The sequence below is a fragment of the Xenopus laevis genome, chromosome 3L (genome assembly GCF_017654675.1).
Source record: "Xenopus laevis strain J_2021 chromosome 3L, Xenopus_laevis_v10.1, whole genome shotgun sequence".
Classification (NCBI taxonomy): domain Eukaryota; kingdom Metazoa; phylum Chordata; class Amphibia; order Anura; family Pipidae; genus Xenopus; species Xenopus laevis.
The window spans coordinates 2,569,055-2,590,447 of NC_054375.1; the positions used below are offsets into that span (position 1 = coordinate 2,569,055).

The 21,393-nt window shown below is 44.8% G+C and overlaps 1 protein-coding gene across 8 annotated transcripts in view; it reads right to left on the reverse strand.

Moving 5' to 3' along the window:
• Positions 1-710: 710 nt before the first annotated feature.
• The window catches only part of pacsin2.L (protein kinase C and casein kinase substrate in neurons 2 L homeolog), a 44,253-nt gene continuing 23,570 nt past the window's right edge, over positions 711-21,393 (reverse strand). For 5 of the 8 annotated variants that reach the window (XM_041585813.1, XM_041585815.1, XM_041585816.1 and 2 more), the window contains exons 2-12: positions 15,428-15,555; positions 11,664-11,820; positions 10,586-10,821; positions 9,013-9,168; positions 8,755-8,930; positions 8,549-8,669; positions 8,147-8,152; positions 7,633-7,757; positions 7,190-7,288; positions 5,779-5,972; positions 711-4,349 (exon numbers count right to left, since the gene is read on the reverse strand). In XM_041585813.1, the coding sequence (XP_041441747.1) occupies positions 4,237-4,349; positions 5,779-5,972; positions 7,190-7,288; positions 7,633-7,757; positions 8,147-8,152; positions 8,549-8,669; positions 8,755-8,930; positions 9,013-9,168; positions 10,586-10,821; positions 11,664-11,820; positions 15,428-15,487 (1,443 nt within the window). In that variant the 5' untranslated portion in view covers positions 15,488-15,555 and the 3' untranslated portion in view covers positions 711-4,236. The remainder of the gene's footprint in view (positions 4,350-5,778; positions 5,973-7,189; positions 7,289-7,632; positions 7,758-8,146; positions 8,153-8,548; positions 8,670-8,754; positions 8,931-9,012; positions 9,169-10,585; positions 10,822-11,663; positions 11,821-15,427; positions 15,556-21,393) is intronic. The other 3 variants (XM_041585818.1, XM_041585819.1, XM_041585820.1) reach the window with 3 other exon arrangements.

Consider the following 21,393-nt stretch of genomic DNA (forward strand, 5'->3'; position numbering starts at 1 on the left):
GACACAGACAGCTATGGAATGTACAGCTGGGTATGGGGGTGCTGGTAGTGTAAAGTTGGGGTTCAGTATCAATCCCTCCTGGGACACAGATATCTGCACAAACCTCACCAATCTACTCACTGGGGAGCTGCTCATACTAAGGGGTGAGGGGTCTCTAACAGCGGCCAGTTATACAGATCTGTGGGTGTCATTAATCGTCAGCTCCACATCCACTCAGCACATAAATGTTATTCCAACAACCCCCCCCCCCCCAACTGCCCCATTACTCACAGTGGGGTTCTCTGACCCCCCTCTAATATCTCGAGCTAAGATAAACCCCCCGTGTGAATTAGAGGGGAATGTGCCACTAGTTGTGCCCACGCCGAGGCCTTTCTGTTGGCCATTTAGTGGCCGGTGCATTTATTACGACTCGCCAGTTGATGATACAAGTGTGCATGAGTCGTAACAGACAGTGCACATAAAACATCCAGCCTGGGAGAGACCATTGGCTGCAGCTGCTGTACATCCAGTGACATACACCAGCCCTGTGCCGGCTCATTGAGAGTTACAGTTCAACGTTCTCTCTTTGCTTCATGGAATTCTCAAACACAGAGGGATAGAATTTCCCATAATGAGCCGGAGATTGTTTATTCGGCAGGACCAGCGTTTGCCCTTAGACTCCTACACCCCAATAAACAACCCCCCAAATAACCAGACACAGACACTTGCAATAAAATAAATGTTCTTTTAATAGAATAACAGACGTGACATGGCACAACTTACCTGCTACCCACAATTATCTCTAAAGCTGAATACAGCCAATCCTCTCATTCATTGCTGTTTAAAGGGGAACTAAAGGCTAAAAATGCTGTTTTTTTTATATACTGGAGCCCTAGAACAGTAATGATCCAGGCCTTTCCAGTTGTCCCCAGCAGGGAGCTAAGCTTAGGGGTCGTAGAGAATCATCAAACATAAGTGTTGCTTCTGAGCAGCAGCCTACTGAGCATGTGCAGTGTCACTGACTCACAAAGCCACTGGGAAGGCCGGGATCATTATTTATCATTTATAGGGCTGTTGTACACTATATAAAATACAGCATTTCTGAGTTACAGTCTTTTCAGGCAAAGGACACACAGACCTTTATATATATATATGTACAGCCAGTCAAATCTCTTGCCACCAAGCAAGGTCTTTTTCAGTAAACGAAAGGGAAGAGGCTGCTACAGAGTGTCAGTAGTCAGAACCAGGGGAGCACTGAATGCACATGTCACTATTACCCAAAGGACAGTAGCCAATGAGGAGACACATAGCAACCAATCATATTGAACACAGTCTGAAGATTGAGACAAACATGAGCTTATCCTGGTTTTTGGAATGTGGGGAACATATAAGCAGGAATAACACACATTCTCTAACACAGTATTTGGGGGGAGGGGCTGTCCGGACAGTCCATCAAGATCATGTGATCAACATCCGCAAGAGGCGGAGAAAGTCCATTTCCCGTATGTGCAACAGAAACGACTTAGGGTCGGAAACGCTTCCCGAAGAACAGGCACAAGCAGGGTAGGTTCTGAGAGGTAAGTCCATTTGGCGTAGATTCTCTGTAGTTCCTGCTGCTGGGCTGCTCTCCTCAACTTGGTCAGGACGCTTTCCGTTTCAGTCTGTAAAGCAGGACCTTGATAATACAGTAAGAACCTGGAAACCTGGGCATGAGAGCAGCCCCTCAAGTACAGAGAATAAAAGCTCTGAATATTAAGTACTGAGGAGACTGGATTCAAGCAGGCTCCTGCATGACCATGGGAAAGAGAGCAGCCCAGGAACAGGAAGTGCAGAGGGTCAGAGCTATTGGCATTGGATTTAACTTATGGTTCCTGCATGATCATGGGAAAGAGAGCAGCCCAGGAGCAGGAAGTGCAGAGGGTCAGAGCTATTGGCATTGGATTTACTTATGGTTCCTGCATGATCATGGGAAAGAGAGCAGCCCAGGAGCAGGAAGTACAGAGAATCAGAGCTATTGGCATTGGATTTAACTTATGGTTCCTGCATGATCATGGGAAAGAGAGCAGCCCAGGAACAGGAAGTGCAGAGGGTCAGAGCTATTGGCATTGGATTTACTTATGGTTCCTGCATGATCATGGGAAAGAGAGCAGCCCACAGGAAGTGCAGAGAATCAGAGCTATTGGCATTGGATTTACTTATGGTTCCTGCATGATCATGGGAAAGAGAGCAGCCCAGGAGCAGGAAGTACAGAGAATCAGATCTATTGGCATTGAATTAACTTATGGTTCCTGCATGATCATGGGAAAGAGAGCAGCCCAGGAGCAGGAAGTACAGAGAATCAGAGCTATTGGCATTGGATTTACTTATGGTTCCTGCATGATCATGGGAAAGAGAGCAGCCCAGGAACAGGAAGTACAGAGAATCAGAGCTATTGGCATTGGATTTACTTATGGTTCCTGCATGATCATGGGAAAGAGAGCAGCCCACAGGAAGTGCAGAGAATCAGAGCTATTGGCATTGGATTTACTTATGGTTCCTGCATGATCGTGGGAAAGAGAGCAGCCCAGGAGCAGGAAGTACAGAGAATCAGATCTATTGGCATTGAATTAACTTATGGTTCCTGCATGATCGTGGGAAAGAGAGCAGCCCAGGAGCAGGAAGTACAGAGAATCAGATCTATTGGCATTGGATTTACTTATGGTTCCTGCATGATCATGGGAAAGAGAGCAGCCCAGGAGCAGGAAGTACAGAGAACCAGAGCTATTGGCATTGGTTTACTTATGGTTTCTGCATGATCATGGGAAAGAGAGCAGCCCAGGAACAGGAAGTACAGAGAATCAGAGCTATTGGCATTGGATTTACTTATGGTTCCTGCATGATCATGGTAAAGAGAGCAGCCCAGGAAAAGGAAGTACAGAGAATCAGAGCTATTGGCATTGAATTAACTTATGGTTCCTGCATGACCATGGGAAAGAGAGCAGCCCAGGAACAGGAAGTGCAGAGGGTCAGAGCTATTGGCATTGGATTTACTTATGGTTCCTGCATGATCATGGGAAAGAGAGCAGCCCAGGAGCAGGAAGTACAGAGAATCAGAGCTATTGGCATTGGATTTAACTTATGGTTCCTGCATGATCATGGGAAAGAGAGCAGCCCAGGAACAGGAAGTGCAGAGAATCAGAGCTATTGGCATTGGATTTACTTATGGGTTCTGCATGATCATAGGAAAGAGAGCAGCCCAGGAACAGGAAGTAGAGAGAATCAGAGCTCTGCAAGTCTCTTTTATATAGGAACTGCTTTAGGGTTATTTTTACACAATTATGGAGGAATCCCTAAATCGAATGCCCCACTGCTAATGATGGCACAGAATAGAAAGCTTTAAAGGGACAAACACTTTATAAAGAATAAATATGCCTAAAGCCCTTCCCAGGAGATACTCCGGCAGAATATATTAGATTGTGCCCCCCCTTTAAATGGCTGCCCTGTGGGGGGTTTATTGCAGGGAATAATAATGTGTAATGATATTCCCAATAATTCCCTATGCACAATATGAGCCCAGCCGCTGCATTCAGTTCTGCCACATGACTCTGTAACAGACTGTTTTTATTAAATACAACACTATCATTATGACAGCTAGGCCCGGGGGCAGCCAATGGAAGCCTAGACAAGCTCAACATTTATTATACATTTCTGTTTAACCCATAAAGGCAAAGAGTCAAAAAAAAAATCCTCTGCGCTTTACCTTTAAATAAGAGATAAATCTCCTAAAAAACTAAACAAAAAGAGGAAAAAACAACCAGAGAACATGTAACGGCAACTCTTAAAAAAATATATATATATTCACCTGATGGAAGGTCACTTAAAAGAAATCGGTTCCGTGGATAAAGGGAGTCGGTGGGAGGGGCTGACCCCTGACGGTAAGGGAAAAATATCAAATAAAAAAAGATCTAGAGAATATATATATATATATAACAAAACTAAATTGCAAGAGGAACGTGTGGAGGCTGCGTGTGCCCCTTGCACAGCTATTAACCCTGATCAAACAATAAAGGACACCAGTGTTATACAGACATATTGGCTCTGCAAGGGTTACACATAATAAAGGAGGGGCACTAGTGAATGTTGCTAATGGAGTCCTAGTGCCAGCCTCATTTCCTTACAATATTATATATATATATATATATACACACAGACAGACATATCTTGTATTGTACGTCTCTTCCCAGTGAATAGATTACAGGTTACACAGAGTACTCCAGGTCACTGGGCGCCCTCCACGTAGTTAGCTGGGTATAAGCCCACTTGGCCCCCGTCCAGGCGCCCTTTGCACCAACCCTGTTCATCCTCGTCTTCTATTTTCGTCAGCTCCTCCCCTGTGAAAAGCAACAGGTGACCAATCAGAGCGCTGACAGTTGCTCAGCTTTACACTACCTGCCCTTAACCGTTTTTAGGTGCACTTCCCCTTTAAAGTCTAAGGGGGTTAAAGGGGAGAGTAGAACTAAAAACTGGCAGAAGAGAGAACTTTGTCCCACACACACACACACACACGTGTCATTTGTATGCGGTTTCACTGATTTATAAGATGAAGAGCAGCCGATATCCCTACAAAGTGGAATAATGTGATTAATTACCAGTATCAGTGCTGTACGTCTCACCCAGCGAGCTATACAGGCTCTGTATTTACTAATCACAATGACATTTCTGTGAGTCTCCGTGGGTGGACAGCTGGGCCAAATGCTTTCATGTTACTTCTACAAACAACCCCAGAGCACTGACAATTATTTGGGAAATACTGCTGCTTTAAAAAGTGAGCAAAATAGTAAAGAAACATACAGCATGATTAATGTGACTGTCTCTACTTTCTTTGCACAGGGGAGTGTATTTCCTGGTACTCGTGTGACTGTCTCTACTTCCTTTGCACAGGGGAGTGTTATTTCCTGGTACTCATGTGACTGTCTCTCTACTTCCTTTGCACGGGGGAGTGTATTTCCTGGTACTCGTGTGACTGTCTCTACTTCCTTTTCATGGGGGAGTGTATTTCCTGGTACTCGTGTGACTGTCTCTACTTTCTTTGCACAGGGGAGTGTATTTCCTGGTACTCGTGTGACTGTCTCTACTTCCTTTTCATGGGGGAGTGTATTTCCTGGTACTCATGTGACTGTCTCTACTTCCTTTGCACGGGGGAGTGTATTTCCTGGTACTCGTGTGACTGTCTCTACTTCCTTTTCATGGGGGAGTGTATTTCCTGGTACTCGTGTGACTGTCTCTACTTCCTTTGTACAGGGGAGTATATTTCCTGGTACTTGTGTGACTGTCTCTACTTCCTTTGAACGGGGGGAGTGTATTTCCTGGTACTCGTGTGACTGTCTCTACTTCCTTTGTACAGGGGAGTATATTTCCTGGTACTTGTGTGACTGTCTCTACTTCCTTTGCACGGGGGAGTGTATTTCCTGGTACTCGTGTGACTGTCTCTACTTCCTTTGTACAGGGGAGTATATTTCCTGGTACTCGTGTGACTGTCTCTACTTCCTTTGTACAGGGGAGTATATTTCCTGGTACTTGTGTGACTGTCTCTACTTCCTTTGCACGGGGGAGTGTATTTCCTGGTACTCGTGTGACTGTCTCTACTTCCTTTGTACAGGGGAGTATATTTCCTGGTACTCGTGTGACTGTCTCTACTTCCTTTGTAGGGGGGAGTGTATTTCCTGGTAGTTTACTTCCTTCAAACAGCAGTTTGTATTGCTATATGGTAAGTTGCTAAAGCCACATATTGGTAGTAATGGAGTCCACTATACATGTTACCTGCTTTAAAGCTCAGCTCGTCCAGTTCCTGTCCCTCATAGTCATACAGGGCTCTCACTCGCACCTCCGTGGTGCCCGCAGGCGCATCTTCCTCGAATGGGTTGCTATCGCCGTTGGAATCGTTGGCGGTGAACGGATTGTTGGATTCATCGTCGGACCACTCGGTGGGGTAGGTTTTCTCGTAGCTGCTGACACTGGGGATAAAAGTGATGAGAATATGAGAAATAGACCTGGGGGTGAGCGGAAACAGGGGGTGCAACAGAATAAGGGGTGCAACCCCAGCGGTGACACTGCTTTAGCAACAATACAAAGTTACAAGTGAATGCAGACGTTATTCATGCAGCTGAGAAGAGGCTCGTTGGTTCTTGTGATCTTTACCCATCAACTGTCTCAGTTACTTAAAGGATAAGTAAACCTTAAAAATAAGTAAATGTAAAATTGATGAGGGGACTATTTTGTAATGTACATTCATTATTTATTTTGTTTTGATTCCAAGATATTAAGGGATACATGTGCTGTTAATATGAATGAATTGTGTTACAACAGCGCCACCTGCTGGTCAGTTTCCCACCAGTCTGACCAGCAAGTAGTCAAGGAAGTTGTCAGGAGAAAGAAAGAGGCTGATGTTCTTCTGCTTAGGAAAGATGTGAGAAAGGTTTCTAATTTTATTCCTAAACAGAAGAACATCAGCCTCTTTCTTTCTCCTGACAACTTCCTTGACTACTTGCTGGTCAGACTGGTGGGAAACTGACCAGCAGGTGGCGCTGTTGGAACAAAATTCATTCATATTAACAGTACATGTATCCCTTAATATCTTGGAATCAAAACAAAATAAATAATGAATGTACATTGCAAAAGTGCTTAGAATAACCCCCTCATCAATTTTACATTCACTGATCCTTCAATGATAATCGTTCCCCTTAAAGCGACACTGACGTGTTTCTATAACTGATAGGATTATGTAGGGAAAAGCCATTGTAATGTGTCCCACTGCTTAGATTAACCCTGGGAGTGAAAGAGTTACACCCGTTTGCTGTTACAGATCTCACGTTCCTCCCTGACCGTCAGCGCATGTTGTTATCGTATGATCTGGGCTGCAGAGCTCACGCTATATTTAGGCATGTGGAACTTAGATACAAGATAAGAAGCCCTAGAATGTCGTTTCCTACACAAACCCTTAGCAACACAGAATTGAATCCACACAGTGGATGTGATCACATGCAGAGACAAAGGTTAGTTCCCTTCCCAGCAGCGGAGGCTAAGGATAAAGAAGTTGGAGCAAACCAGTTAGTGCAAAGGCTTTAGGCAGTGCTTCCCATTGTCCTGTGTTTACTGGGAAGGAGGAGTTTCTGACATACATAGTAAGGTAGGAAAAAAAAAAGGGTGGGGAAAAGGGGATTGGATCACCAACTTTTCGATTTTTTTGTTCTCCGTCTCATTGATACTGCCAGTCTCTTCCTCGTCTTCAAAGGGATTGTTACTCGATTGCACTGACTGGACGCTAAGGTGGCTATTGGGGGAGGGAAAGAGAGGCAGCAACATATTAGAACACCCCCTTCTTCACCAGTCCTGGGTACCTTTAACCCCCTCCACACCCCCACATTGCCGGCAGTAGCTGTACAGCTGCCAACACAACCCTGGAGATGCCCAACTACCGAAACGTTGCTACGGGTTACTGCGCCTGGGCAAACGTATTGCCTTTTATTACATATGGGGGTGTTTGTTTAGTTCTGGGGTGTCTGTTTTGTTCTGGGGGTGTCCGTTTAGCAAAAGAAGAGCATTAAGTCAGTCAGTCTCCTGTAACGAACATGGAGTTTGAAATGTTCTGTCTCAGTGGGCAGCGCTAGGACATACCTGCTGTGCTTGTTCTGTATGGAAGATTGCTCGCCCGATTGGCTGATTCCAGTCAGGGTCACACCGTCGGTGGGCTTCTTCTTCTCTCTCCGGCTCAGGGTGCGGTTCAGATCAGCAGACCACTCCTAGAGAGAGGGTGCAAGAAAAAGGGGTGAGTAGTACATACAGGGTGACAGCCACTGCAGTTCTGCATTCCTCCACTAGAGGGCAGTTAATGTTCTGATAAAAACCCTTCAATCATTGGGCAGAATTCTTCCCCAATACATTCATTTATTTACACAAAAATCTCAATTTCAGTATCCGGCCAAAAAATAATAATAAACTCTTAAAGGGGAAGTATACCCCTGGAGACAATTGCATTGTAAAAAATGACTTCCATCTGAACTATGTTCCTTTTCAGAGATTGCCTTTCATAATTAGGATCTTGAAGAATTCTATTTTTAAAGCATCGTTCCATCCTGCGTCATATAACCCCCCCCCTCGCTGTAGGTGACAAGAGCTGACAGCTACTTACTTCATCCTTGAGTCGACGAGAGCATGGGGGGGATAGAAAGGGCAGATGTTAATTATAATGCACAGAAATCCCAGCAAGCTTTCTCCCAGTTAAATACAGAGCACCGGTGGGGGGCAGCCAATTACATCAGCCACTCACCACCCAGGCCCATAATGCACTAGGAGATAATGCTGGGCCCTGTGCAGATAATATAAAGTAATTGTATATCTATACATAGTCCAAAATCTAGTGAGGAGCAGAGCAGCAGACTTTGACTTGTTGGCCGGAGAATGCTGCAATGTAATGAAGGAGCTCCTGCTTTCCCTGTAGCCAATGGGCTAACATTACCACCTCAACCCCAGCAGCTACAGAGATGTCTGGCCTTATCTTTATTAAGAGAAAACTGGATCCCTCTATCCTTACCTCAAATTGGGGCCAGTTCATAGACATCCCTGGACCGTGGTTGTTTCTGAACCATTTGAGATCCTCAACAGCATCGGCTGACTTGATGGAGTACTCCAGCTCTCGGTAGATATTGGCATAGCTGATCGGAGAGAGGCCAGTAAGACTCTTCTGAATGGATTTGGCACAGCGCGGTAACATGTTATGGGCTAGGAAAACTCAGGTACCTGTCTACGTTGGACAGATCAAGGTGCTTCTCCACCTCAAGCAGCACCTCCCGGAAGAAGCTCAGGCGTTTATCCTCAAACTGTTGGCACTGCTCAAATACCTGCTCCATATTCTCCATGTACTGCGGTGTAGTGCCATCCAGGTCCTTCAGGGCTTTTTCGTACTTCTCTTTGGTCTGATTGGGGGGATGAAACCAGACTAAGAATCACCAGATTGTGTTTGGAAGCAGCTACCTACAGTTGGCCCAGATGACCTACCTTTTGCGAGTCCTGCTTGCTCTTTTCCACCTTGTCCTGAAGCTTCTTCAGCTGTTCCGGGTTCATGGCCGGATCGGCTTTGCTGTTGGCTTCCCGAGAGGTTGCCAGTTTCTCCTCCTTGCAGGCAGTGTGATAGGTCTTCTTGGCAGCTTCAACCTAGAAAGAGACACTTCAGTTGGCCAGCCAATATATATTCCAGCACCTTCCGTGGAGATTTTCCAGGAGCTGCCCACTAAGGTAGCTGTGGCTCCTCATGAATTCTAGAACATTCTTTTACACATGTCCATAACAATGTTTTTTTCTGAAATCCTATAACAGAATTAATTCTAGCTGCCACTATAATGTTCTTCTAAATGCCCGTGACATCTAGGTGGCCCTAAAATGTTCTAATCAAGGTCTACGGCAATGACTTCTAGATATCCCTACGATGGTCTTCTACATGTCCACGACAGAAGATGATCTGGATTTTTACTATTATATTGGTCTAACAGAAGGAATTCTAGGTCTCCCTATTATGTTCCTCTACATGTCCACCATACTGCTCTTCTAACGTCCATGACAAGAGGAATTCTCGGCAGCAATCGGATGTAGTCAGAAGGAATTCTAGGTGCCCCTCTATTGTTCTTCTAAACACTCCTGGCACAATGAAGTCTAGATATCTCAAGAATAGTCTTCTACATGTCTAAGACAGAAGATATTTTGGATTGTTGCTATTATATTGGTCTAACAGAAGGAATTCTAGGTCTCCCTATTATGTTCCTCTACATGTCCACCATAATGCTGTTCTAACGTCCATGACAAGAGGAATTCTCGGCAGCAATTGGATGTAGTCAGAAGGAATTCTAGGTGCCCCTCTATTGTTCTTCTAAACACTCCTGGCACAAAGAAGTCTAGATATCTCTAGAATAGTCTTCTACATGTCTAAGACAGAAGATAATTTGAATTGTTGCAATTATATTGGTCTAACAGAAGGAATTCTAGGTCTCCCTATTATGTTCCTCTACATGTCCACCATAATGCTCTTCTAACGTCCATGACAAGAGGAATTCTCGGCAGCAATTGGAATGTAGTCAGAAGGAATTCTAGGTGCCCCTCTATTGTTCTAAACACTCATGGCACAATGAAGTCTAGATATCGCAAGAATAGTCTTCTACATGTCTAAGACAGAAGATAATTTGGATTGTTGCTATTATATTGGTCTAACAGAAGGAATTCTAGGTCTCCCTATTATGTTCCTCTCCATAATGTTCTTCTAACGTCCATGACAAGAGGAATTCTAGGCAGCAATCGGATGTAGTCAGAAGGAATTCTATGTACCTCTCTATTGTTCTTCTAAACACTCATGGCACAATGAAGTCTAGATATCTCTATAATGTTCTTCTACATGTTCATGACAGAATGAATTCTTGGCTTCTATAGGCCTCAGATAAAAGGAACTCCAAGTGATTCCATAATGTTCCTTCACAAGAAGACTTCTAGCTGCGCCTATACAGTTTGGCTATTATTGCATGACACAAGAGACCCTGCAAGTCCCTACAGAGTTCCAGATTACCACGATGGCTCTTGCAGTTACCTCCTTTAGCTTTTTTGCCCAAGGCTTTTGGGCTTTTCTGAAGCCATCCTCTGCTTCTTTGGTCTCCTTAAAGCCTCCGATCATTTGCTTGTGAAAGGCTTCTTTCTGCCAATTCTTGATCTTCTCAAAGTCTTCGTTCATCAATGCATTTTTCACCTCGTGATGCAGTTCGCTCACTTTTTCGGCCTCTGTCATTAAGTTGTGCCACGCCTTCTCCACTGTTCCATACTGAGGACCTATCATAGAGCAAGTTTTTCAATTGCACTTCAATTAGAGAAGCACTAAAATAAGAATTATCAGAAACAATATGGCATACTGTACTGTCTAAGGGAAAGAGAAGGAATGTTCTGGGCACACAATAAGCTATACCCTCATACTGTACTGTCTAAGGGAATCAATATGGCACCTCCTCCTCCCATATGTATAAATACAAATATACAGAGAAGGAATGTTCTGGGCACACAATAAGCTATACCCTCATACTGTACTGTCTAAGGAATCAATATGGCACCTCCTCCTCCCATATGTATAAATACAAATATACAGAGAAGGAATGTTCTGGGCACACAATAAGCTATTCCCTCATACTGTACTGTCTAAGGGAATCAATATGGCACCTCCTCCTCCCATATGTATAAATACAAATATACAGAGAAGGAATGTTCTGGGCACACAATAAGCTATACCCTCATATTATTTTGAAGAAAGGAATGTTCTGGGCTATGTGCCCACAATTAACTAATTTAGGAATCCCTTTAACTAGGTTGTGTTGACCTTGTTAGAGAAAGTCAAGCAGGAGAGGTTATTGTAGGGGGATTCTGGTGGTTTATTTCTGGATAATCCAGTGCTTAAGTAAAGATGTGAATGTGCAGTTATATATATATATATATATATATATATATATATATATATATATATATATATATATATATATATATATATATATATATATATATATATATATATATATATATCCTTTCACAGACTAAGAAGCCACTGAGATAATAGAATAGGAAAGATTTCCCTGGGACAGTGCCTGGCTCCCCATTACCCAGCAGCCCCCAAATGTGACTCTTACCCCTCTCCACCAGTTGCTTCCACCTCTTTGCCCACTCTGTGAGCTGCTGGGCATAGACTTTCTCGATCCGCGCCCGCTCGTGAATACAGTTCATCAGGTCATTGCAGAGCCTGTGCCCGTCGTCGATCCGTTTCACCGTGCGCTTGTAGTTTCCCACCTGCAGGGGGCACAATCCTTATTAGAGAAGCACTGTAGGAATTACGGCTTCCTATGCAGATGATTTTTGGCTCCAAACTTCAGCCTGGTTGTTCTCATGAGTTAACCTAGCAACCAGACTGCAGTTTATGTGGGGGGTGGATGTCAGTGTGAAGACCAACTGCAAACTGCTTTGGAAGCCAAACAGGCCAGATGTGACCATTTACAGGTGGGCAGAACTCAAAGCCCATTTTAAAGCTTAAAGGGGTTGTTTCCCTTTAAATGAACTGTTAGTATGACGTAGAGATTGATAGACAATTTGCAATTGGTATTAATCTTTTATTACTTGTGTTTTTTGAGTGTATTTTATTCAGCAGCTCTCCAGTTTGCAATTTCAGCCGTCTGGTTGCTAAGGTCCGAATCCCCCTAGCAACCATGCACTGATACGAATAAGAGACTGGAATATGAAAAGGAGAGGGACTGAATAGAAAGAGGAGGAATAAAAAGTAGCAACAACTATTTTTTTAGATGAAGTCGGTGACCCCCATTTAAAAGCCGGAAAGAGTCAGAAGAAAAGGCAAATAATGAAAAAAAATAAAAACAAAAAAAAAAAATAATGAAGACCAATAGAAAAGTTGCTTAGGATTAGTCATGCTATAACATTGAAAAAGTTAACTTAAAGGCGAAGCACCCCTTTAAATAGAGCCACGCGTAGCCAGAGCCATTCATTCTGCACGCCGGTCGGGGTCGGATTGGTACGATCGGATCGTTGGCATCAGCCCGGTTGGGTCCAGATATGATAATAAGGACTTATCCTGGTGGGGCTGAATCAGCAGCACAGTCTGTTCCATAACACGAGAGGTTAAGTGAAAGACAAACAGAGAGAGCCGGTTCCACCAGTCTGTCCTTATGTATGCGCAGCCACCCATGCAGGGAATATTGGCACTGCCACGGAGTCCTATTCCCTCTCCCTCTGCACATCTGTTGGATGGGGGATCGGGGGGCCTTCGACAAAATACACTGCCCCTATAAGCTACACACTCACTGTTATAAAGGGGCAGGATCTGCCTTCAATTTAAAGGGCAAGTACGGTGTTCAACTTATACACACTGCTTTTGTCTCTTTTAATTCCTAATGAGTTGAGGGGGGATCAGAAATCGAATTTGAGAGTCGTTACTAGAGAGATCCCCCAGCACTTGGGGCCCCTGTGTAACAGCGTGGTCTCTGTTCTCTTGGAATCCAACAGCAGCCGAGTGTTAATAAGCAAATAAGTGCCCCCCACCCCCGGGGGCCTCTAGAGGAAGGAAGCGAGTGTCACACTGTGACCTACTTTAATGCTTCTCTCTCTCTCTCATGAGCCAAAATATAGATGTACACAACCCCTAACCCCCCAGTCTCATCACAAAGGAGCATTCAGGGGGAACGAGTGAAGAGCAGCTCAGACTTAGCGGCAACTACAGATTCCACACGCAACCAGAATTATATTATGTTGCAATTGGTCTTCCTTGGGTTCCGTGTGATGAATATTAGATCTATAGCTGCAGCGTCACAGGCCGTAGAATGAGCTGCACCCCAATTGCACAGTGACCTCGCCTTGTATAACGAGAGCAAAACAGCGCCCCTTGCTTACACTGTCATGTTACTATAGGGGGGCTGCACCCCAATTGCACAGTGATCTCCCCTTGTATAAGGAGCGGCTCCCCTTGCATTCACAGACTATGCTTTTAATATTGGGGGGCTGCACCCCAATTGCACAGTGATCTCCCCTTGTATAAGGAGCGGCTCCCCTTGCATTCACAGACTATGCTTTTAATATTGGGGGGCTGCACCCCAATTGCACAGTGATCTCCCCTTGTATAAGGAGCGGCTCCCCTTGCATACACAGACTATGCTTTTAATATTGGGGGGGCTGCAACCCAATTGCACAGTGACTTTCTCGTACTTTTTTTTCCTACTTTTACACTGTCCAAAGTCAGAACTATTCACAAGGACCCCCTTCCATTGCACCCAAAGTTGGACTGGCCTGATAAGTTACCAGTGGATCTCCCATTGGCCCAGGACATGCCCATCAAACCAATCACATGTAGTATTTGGATCTAACTGTTGGGAGTGGCTCTCTGGTCCTAGGAACTCCAGGTTGACAATAATATCTTCAATGACTGACCCAGTGGTGTACTGGTATTGGGGTAATGGGGGACTGGTATTGGGGTACTGGTAATGGGGGACTGGTAATGAGGTACTGGTATTGGGGTAATGGGGTACTGGTAATGGGGTACTAGTATTGGGGTAATGGGAGACTGGTACTGGGGTAATGGGGGACTCGTAATGGGGGGCTGGTACTGGTGTAACGGGGGGCTGGTACTGGGGTAACGGGGGACTGGTAATGGGGGACTGGTACTGGGGTAATGGTAATGGTAATGGGGTACTGGTACTGGGGTAATGGGAGACTGGTACTGGGGTAATGGGGGACTGGTACTGAGGTAATGGGGGACTGGTAATGAGGTACTGGTACTGGGGTAATGGGGGACTGGTAATGAGGTACTGGTATTGGGGTAATGGGGGGACTGGTACTGGGGTAATGGGGTACTGGTATTGGGGTAATAGGGGGACTGGTAATGGGGTACAGGTTTTGGGGTGATGGGAGACTGGTACTGGGGTAATGGGGGACTGGTACTGGGGCAACGGGGGACTGGTAATGAGGTACTGGTATTGGGGTAATGGGGGTACTGGTATTGGGGTACTGGTATTGGGGTGATGGGAGACTGGTAATGGGAGACTGGTAATGGGGGACTGGTACTGGTGCAACGGGGGACTGGTAATGAGGTACTGGTATTGGGGTAATGGGGGGACAGGTACTGGGGTAATGGTACTGGAGTAATAGGGGACTGGTAATGGGGTAATGTGGGACTGGTATTGGGTTAATGGGGGACTGGTAATGGGGGACTGGTACTGGGGTAATGTGGGACTGTTATGGGGGTAATAGGGGACTGGTATTGGGGTACTGGGTTAATGGTGTAATGGGGAAATGGAGAATTGGGGGTAATGGCGTAATGGAGTACTGGTGCCACCTATAAAGCAAAAACCACTTTGTGGGTTTGGCTCAGGTCTCCTGTTTACTCTGTCCTTATATTCGCCGCTCCCCATTCGATGTACGGAACATCCTCATCAGGAAACGCAGCTCATTCCCGTCGCTCTCACCCAACCAGGATAAAGCCCCTTTCCGCTGTGATTCTCACCATTCGTGCAAGTGCCATCCACAACAAGGGCCGCTTTGTCATTCCCGTGCTTTTGTGAGTCTATCAATTGTCACATTGTCGCCCCTAACGGGACTCGTCCCAACTGCCAAACGCACGGCACTTCCTTTCCCCCCCCCCGGCGAGGAATCCTCCATCCCTGGCACGTTGCGACTCATGACTCACCGATTGTTACACGTTTCCTACAGAATTTCCACATGACCCCACAGCGCTGCTCTTCCTGGTAGAACAATGCTTTTCAGAAGTAAATAGGAACAATCAGGCAAGTTCAGCACTTCTGTAGCACACGGGGCCCCAGCACAAACATTGGGGGTCTCGACGTGTCATTTCATAATCCCAAAACAGAAAAATAAATAGAGAGAAAATTGTGATTACCTCCCAAAAGCTGTCGCTGGAGACTTCGACCCCCACGGAATCATCGTATGTGCCCGACATGATTATATGGAGCAAGAGGGCCGGAATGGGTTAATTGCGCTGCTCTTCCTAGGATTGGCTGTCAGAACCTGCAAGAAAAAGATGCGTTACTTCTGCGCTCACTGTTAGAGGCGCATTTATCAAAGGTCAAATTTATTAATACAATCAAACCCGAAAACTCAAATCAAAATCAATTCGATTTTTTTTTTTAAAAACAAAAAAAACAAAAAAAAAAAAAAACTCTATTTGAGCACCAAATCCACTATTTTTGATTCGGCCGAACCCCCGAATCCTTCACAATAGATTCGGCCAAATACCAAACCGAATCCTAATTTGCATATGCAAATTAGGGGAGGGAAGGGAAAACCTTTTTTACTTCCTTGTTTTGTGACAAAAAGTCACGCGATTTTCCTCCCTGTCCCTAATTTGCATATGCAAATTAGGATTCGGTTCGGCCAGGCTGAAGGATTCGGCCGAATCCGAATCCTTCTTAAAAAGGCTGAATCCTGGATTTGGTGCATCCCTAACAGAAACTCGAATGTCAGGAAGGAATGTTCTGGGCACACAATAAGCTATACCCTCATACTGTACTGTCTAAGGGAATCAATATGGCACCTCCTCCTCCCATATGTATAAATACAAATATACAGAGAAGGAATGTTCTGGGCACACAATAAGCTATACCCTCATACTGTACTGTCTAAGGGAATCAATATGGCACCTCCCTCCTCCCATATGTATAAATACAAATATACAGAGAAGGAATGTTCTGGGCACACAATAAGCTATACCCTCATACTGTACTGTCTAAGGGAATCAATATGGCACCTCCTCCTCCCATATGTATAAATACAAATATACAGAGAAGGAATGTTCTGGGCACACAATAAGCTATACCCTCATACTGTACTGAATCAATATGGCACCTCCTCCACTCAAATGACAGCGGAGAGTATAAAGGCATGAGCTTAACTCCCATGAGCCTCAGCATGCAGAGAGGAGAACTACAGACTTCCATGCCAGGCACAAATAGCCTTTATTGGACGTGATGCAGGTTGCAGTTCAGCAGCAGCAGACAGTCACGTGCTGGACAGGGTTGATTTGAAACAGGTAAATACACACCTTTATCCTAACACGGCATTTAACCCCCTTACTTATAGCAAACATACTCTGCCTACTGCTTGGTTGTTGTGGCCAGTGACCCTGGCAACCAGAAAGGAGTCTCCAATTTGCATCAGAGGGGGGAATGTTAATGGTAATGGAAGGGATCGGGGTCCTTATGCCAATTCGGAACTCCAGACTCCAGCTGTTAATTCTGCAGAGTTGGGGCCTCTCTTCTAATTAGAACGTATTGACAACCCGTGTGGGGCAATAACTCAGGATTAGGCCTTTCAGCAGCACTCGGAGTCCCCAGAGAACCATATGAAGCTCTTAAATCAGCCAATAACAAAAGCACGGGCTGCGGGGGGGATAAACACAACAGGGAAAGCTGGAGAGCAGGTTACTCGGGATAATGTGGAGCCGTTTCTGCTGGTCACTGGGAAGTAGAAAAATAACAAGCCGCTCTCTAAATGGCAACCAAGGAGTAAGTCACCCGGCGTGCCCATAAACAGAGGAGAAATCAACAGCGACGTGGGCAGAAAGGAGAGACGGCTACGATTACTGTGAAAAACATCAATAAAGGGGAGACTAAAACGGCAAAACGGGGATGCTCCACCCCAGAAACAAATCCGGGGTAGCGCCAGGCTGTGACGTCAGCTAATGACATCATAATCATTAAACACAATAAGATCGCTCGTTTGTTGAGGTTGCCAAACAGCGGATCTTTCCCCGATATGGCCACTAACGGAAGGGCGATATCGGGTTAACATACCTCCCAACATTTTGGAAGTAAAAAGAGGGACAAAAAAATTTTTCCTGCACGTAGCGCAGCAATTTTTTTGACCACACCCCCTAATTACCATGTTTGTTTTACAAAATTTGGCAGGTTATAAAAGTTTGAAAATATTTCTCCTTATCTAAACTGTGTTTTTGTGTCTCAAAATTGTTACAAAGTATCTTATTTGCACCTGTTAGCTGTTCTGGGCTCTCTGCTAAAAGCCAATTAAGTGAGAAACTTTGTTTCTTTTTCAGTGCAGAGAAAAGAGGGACTTTCCAGTACAAATGAGGGACTGCGGGGTTGAGCTGTCAAAAGAGGGACTGTCCCTCCGAAAAAGGGACAGTTGGGAGGTATGGGTTAATCTGAACGTTCGACCCAAAGAGAGAGAATGGGCGACAACAGGATCGGGCAGGTTTGAGGTTTCCCGGAATCGAGGAACGCAACGGCTAGTTGATGTGGTCCTCGATCCCAGGAAAAGTCAAACCTGCGCGATCGATATCAGCCTGATTTTTGGCCACCTATCGATCGGGGAGACCCGTCAGAAGCTCTAGGGCCCAACGATCGGATCATAACGGGCAGTCAGATCGCGGGACCACATCAATAAACAGATGCAATCCGCCATAGAGTCCTGCAGCGGGTCGGGTACGCGCCAAAACCTGCGGGTTGCGGGTAGAAGTTGTGGGTATAGACGCGGGTCGGTGGTTCTGCGGGTCTTCTCCATAGCGCTTTTTACTAATTTTTTTCTGACCACGCCTACTTCAGATTATGTCATTTCCGGTTTACAACGACAGCACTTCCTGTTTTACTCCCTTTTTTTCTGATCACGCCTACTTCCAATGATGTCACTTCCAGTTTACAATGACCGCACTTCCTGCTTTACTCCTTTTTCGGGATCACGGCAACTTCTAATGATGTCACTTCCGGTTTACGGTGACCGCACTTCCTGTTTTACTCCTTTTTTTCCCTGATCACGCCTACTTCCAATGATGTAACTTCCGGTTAACAAAGACAGCACTTCCTGTTTGAATCTTTTTTTTCTGATCACGCCTACTTCCAATGATGTCACTTCCAGTTTACAATGACAGCACTTCCTGATTCTTCCGGGATAAGGTACTTGCAGGTCGGGTCGGGTGTCCGGGTTGCGGATTTTGAGGGTACGGGTTCCATAAAATGGGTCCGCGCAGGACTCTAGTCCGCAATCCAACGCGATTTTTACCCCTGCCCAACTCTCGGCGAGATATCGATCTGAGAAGCCCGTCGGAGGGCCCCACACATGGGCCAATGAGCTGACGACCTGTCTGCAGCTTTTATCGGCCCTTGTATCTCCAGCATTATGTTAAAGATTAACCCCAAAGTAAATGCCCAGCAGGCTGCTGTGTGTAGGCACAAGCATGGCACCCCCTGCTGTTGTTACAGGGGCTCAGTGAAAGGGGAGATAAGAAGCGCTTTCAGATATTCATATTTTTCTATTAAAACGGGATTTAGTCAGTGCTCCCTTTTCTCCTAATCCTAAGGAGGGAGAGAGGCTTACAGAGTATTAAATCAGGGCTTCCCAAAACTAGTTAATTAATCCTGCCGCTGGCATGGCGACAGCACTGCGGAATAGGGAACATATTTATAAAGCCCTAACGGACACGAGAGAGTGCTCTCTAGGACCCCACGATGTCTATATGAGACAAGGTATGTACAGCTGCCGGGTACTTACCATCACATTCCATGTAACTCGCTGATCCGGAATCCCTTCCACCTTTATTGATTGAGCCGACAGCGCGAGCCAGCAGGACTTTACCCCCCAATTAAAACAGAAGACGTTTTACTCTCAAACGAAAAAAAATCCCCCATGAGTACCCTGGGCACTTGGCAAGATTCGCCCGTAACGGCCACTTTCCCAAAAGTTCCGAAAAAAATCACTTTCCCATGAGGAATTGCCAAGCCTGTAACTAAATATATATTTATTGCACGTCCCCCAAGGGCCAGTTCCACGGCAGCTTTATAAAGACAAACCCACAATAAGGGCAATAATCATACATTTTATGTGATGAGTAACATTGGAAAGAACAAAAATTACAAGAGGAACTGCTAAAAGATAAAAGTCACCAAAGATTCACTTTATTTTTTTTTTATATCTGTTCTGGGGTATGTAATAAATGACATTAAATGTACCCAGGGGCAGTAACCCATAGCAACCAATCGGCAGGTAGAGTTTACTAGACTATAGGTTGCCGTGGGTTACTGCTTCTGGGAAAATTGGGTACAGGCATGGGACCTGTTATCCAGAATGCTCGGGACCTGTGTATTTTCCGGATAACGGATTTTTCCGTAATTTGGATCATCATACTTTGTCTACTAGAAAATCATATAAACATGAAATAAAGCCAATAGGCTGGTTTTGCTTCCAATAAAGATTAATTATATCTTAGTTGGGATCAAGTACAAGGCACAGGTATAGGACCTCTTATCCAGAATGCTAAGGACATGGGGTTTTCCAAATAACGGATCTTTCCATAATTTGGATCTTCATACCTTAAGTCTACTAGAAAATCATATAAACATGAAATAAACCCAATAGGCTGGTTTTGCCTCCAATAAGGATTAATTATATCTTAGTTGGGATCAAGTACAAGCGACTGTTTTATTATTACACAGAAAAATGAAATAATTTTTAAAAAATTTGGATTATTTGGATAAAATGGAGTCTATGGGAAACGGCCTTTACGTAATTCTGAGCTTTCTGGAGAACGGGTTTCCGGATAATGGATCGCACACCTGTACCTTATGGGGATAGTTTAGGCACATGGGACTATCTCAGGCCTTTTACATGGCAATCAGAAAACGCAGAGCCAAAAACCTAACATTCGAATTGCCTTCTATAGCGAGGGGCCCGTCCCTAAGAGCTGACACTTTCCAGGAGACAGAGGCAGCTGCGTAGCCCAGTCCTTTATTTACTCGTCTCACAGCAGGAACAGGAATTCACCGTGGAAACATTTCTCAGTTGAAAAGGATATTTGGGTCTGGTTTCAGTGCTCAAATAAACGTTTAATTTACAGAGAGGAAAGGGAGCCCAGACTGAACCATTACGGGAGCCAGAATATCCCCCCCGTATATTAATCGGATTTTCAGCCGACTTCAGTAGTATTTATTGCGGCGATAGGGAATTTGGAGCAATTAGGATTTGGCAGGGAAACTAGGGCAGCACTAAGGCTGTGGTTAGTCCAACTGCCGGAGAAGAGGGAGCAGAAATGATTCTAAATGCCTAAATATTCTGCCTTCAGATGGACTCCTCCACCAGATTTTCCTCCCTACAGCTATTAAAGGGGGTGTTCACCTTTAAATTAACCGTTAGCGTGATATAGAGAGGGATATTCCGAGACAATTTGCAATTGGATTTCATTTTTTTTTTATTAATTAATTGTGTTATTTAGCTTTTTATTCAGCAGCTCTCCCGGGTGGCAATGTCAGCTGTCTGGTTGCTAGGGTCCCTAGCAACCATGCATTGATCTGAACAAGAGACTGACCTATGAATAGCAGAGAAGCTGAATAAAAAGAGGAGTAATAATACATTTTTTTATAGCCTTACAAAGCATTTGTTTTTAAAAGGGGTCAGTGACCCCCTTTTGAAAACTGGAAAGCGCCCAAAGAAAAAGGCCAACAATCAAAAACCGAGAACAAATAAATAATGAAGAGCAATTGAAAAGTTGCTTATAACATACTTAACGTTAACTTAAAGGCGAAACACTCCTTTAAGCTGTTACATACGAACACACAGAGAGGCCAATACATGATTTATACATTCCACCAGTGGCATTGTCAGTGACTACGAAGATTTAAATCATACAAAAATAAGGGGCACTCTAGGGGGGCCACAGAGGAAATATGCCCCCCCCAGTAATTCAGCATAGAGATTTTGCACCCCTTCCCACCGACACAAGGAGAAGCTGCCTCCGCACTACATTCCATCTCGGAGTATTACATAGGGCTCGGTGCTGCCATACAGTTTCCCAGGCACTACAGTAGGGGACTAATGTTTACTAATACACAGGAATTCTGT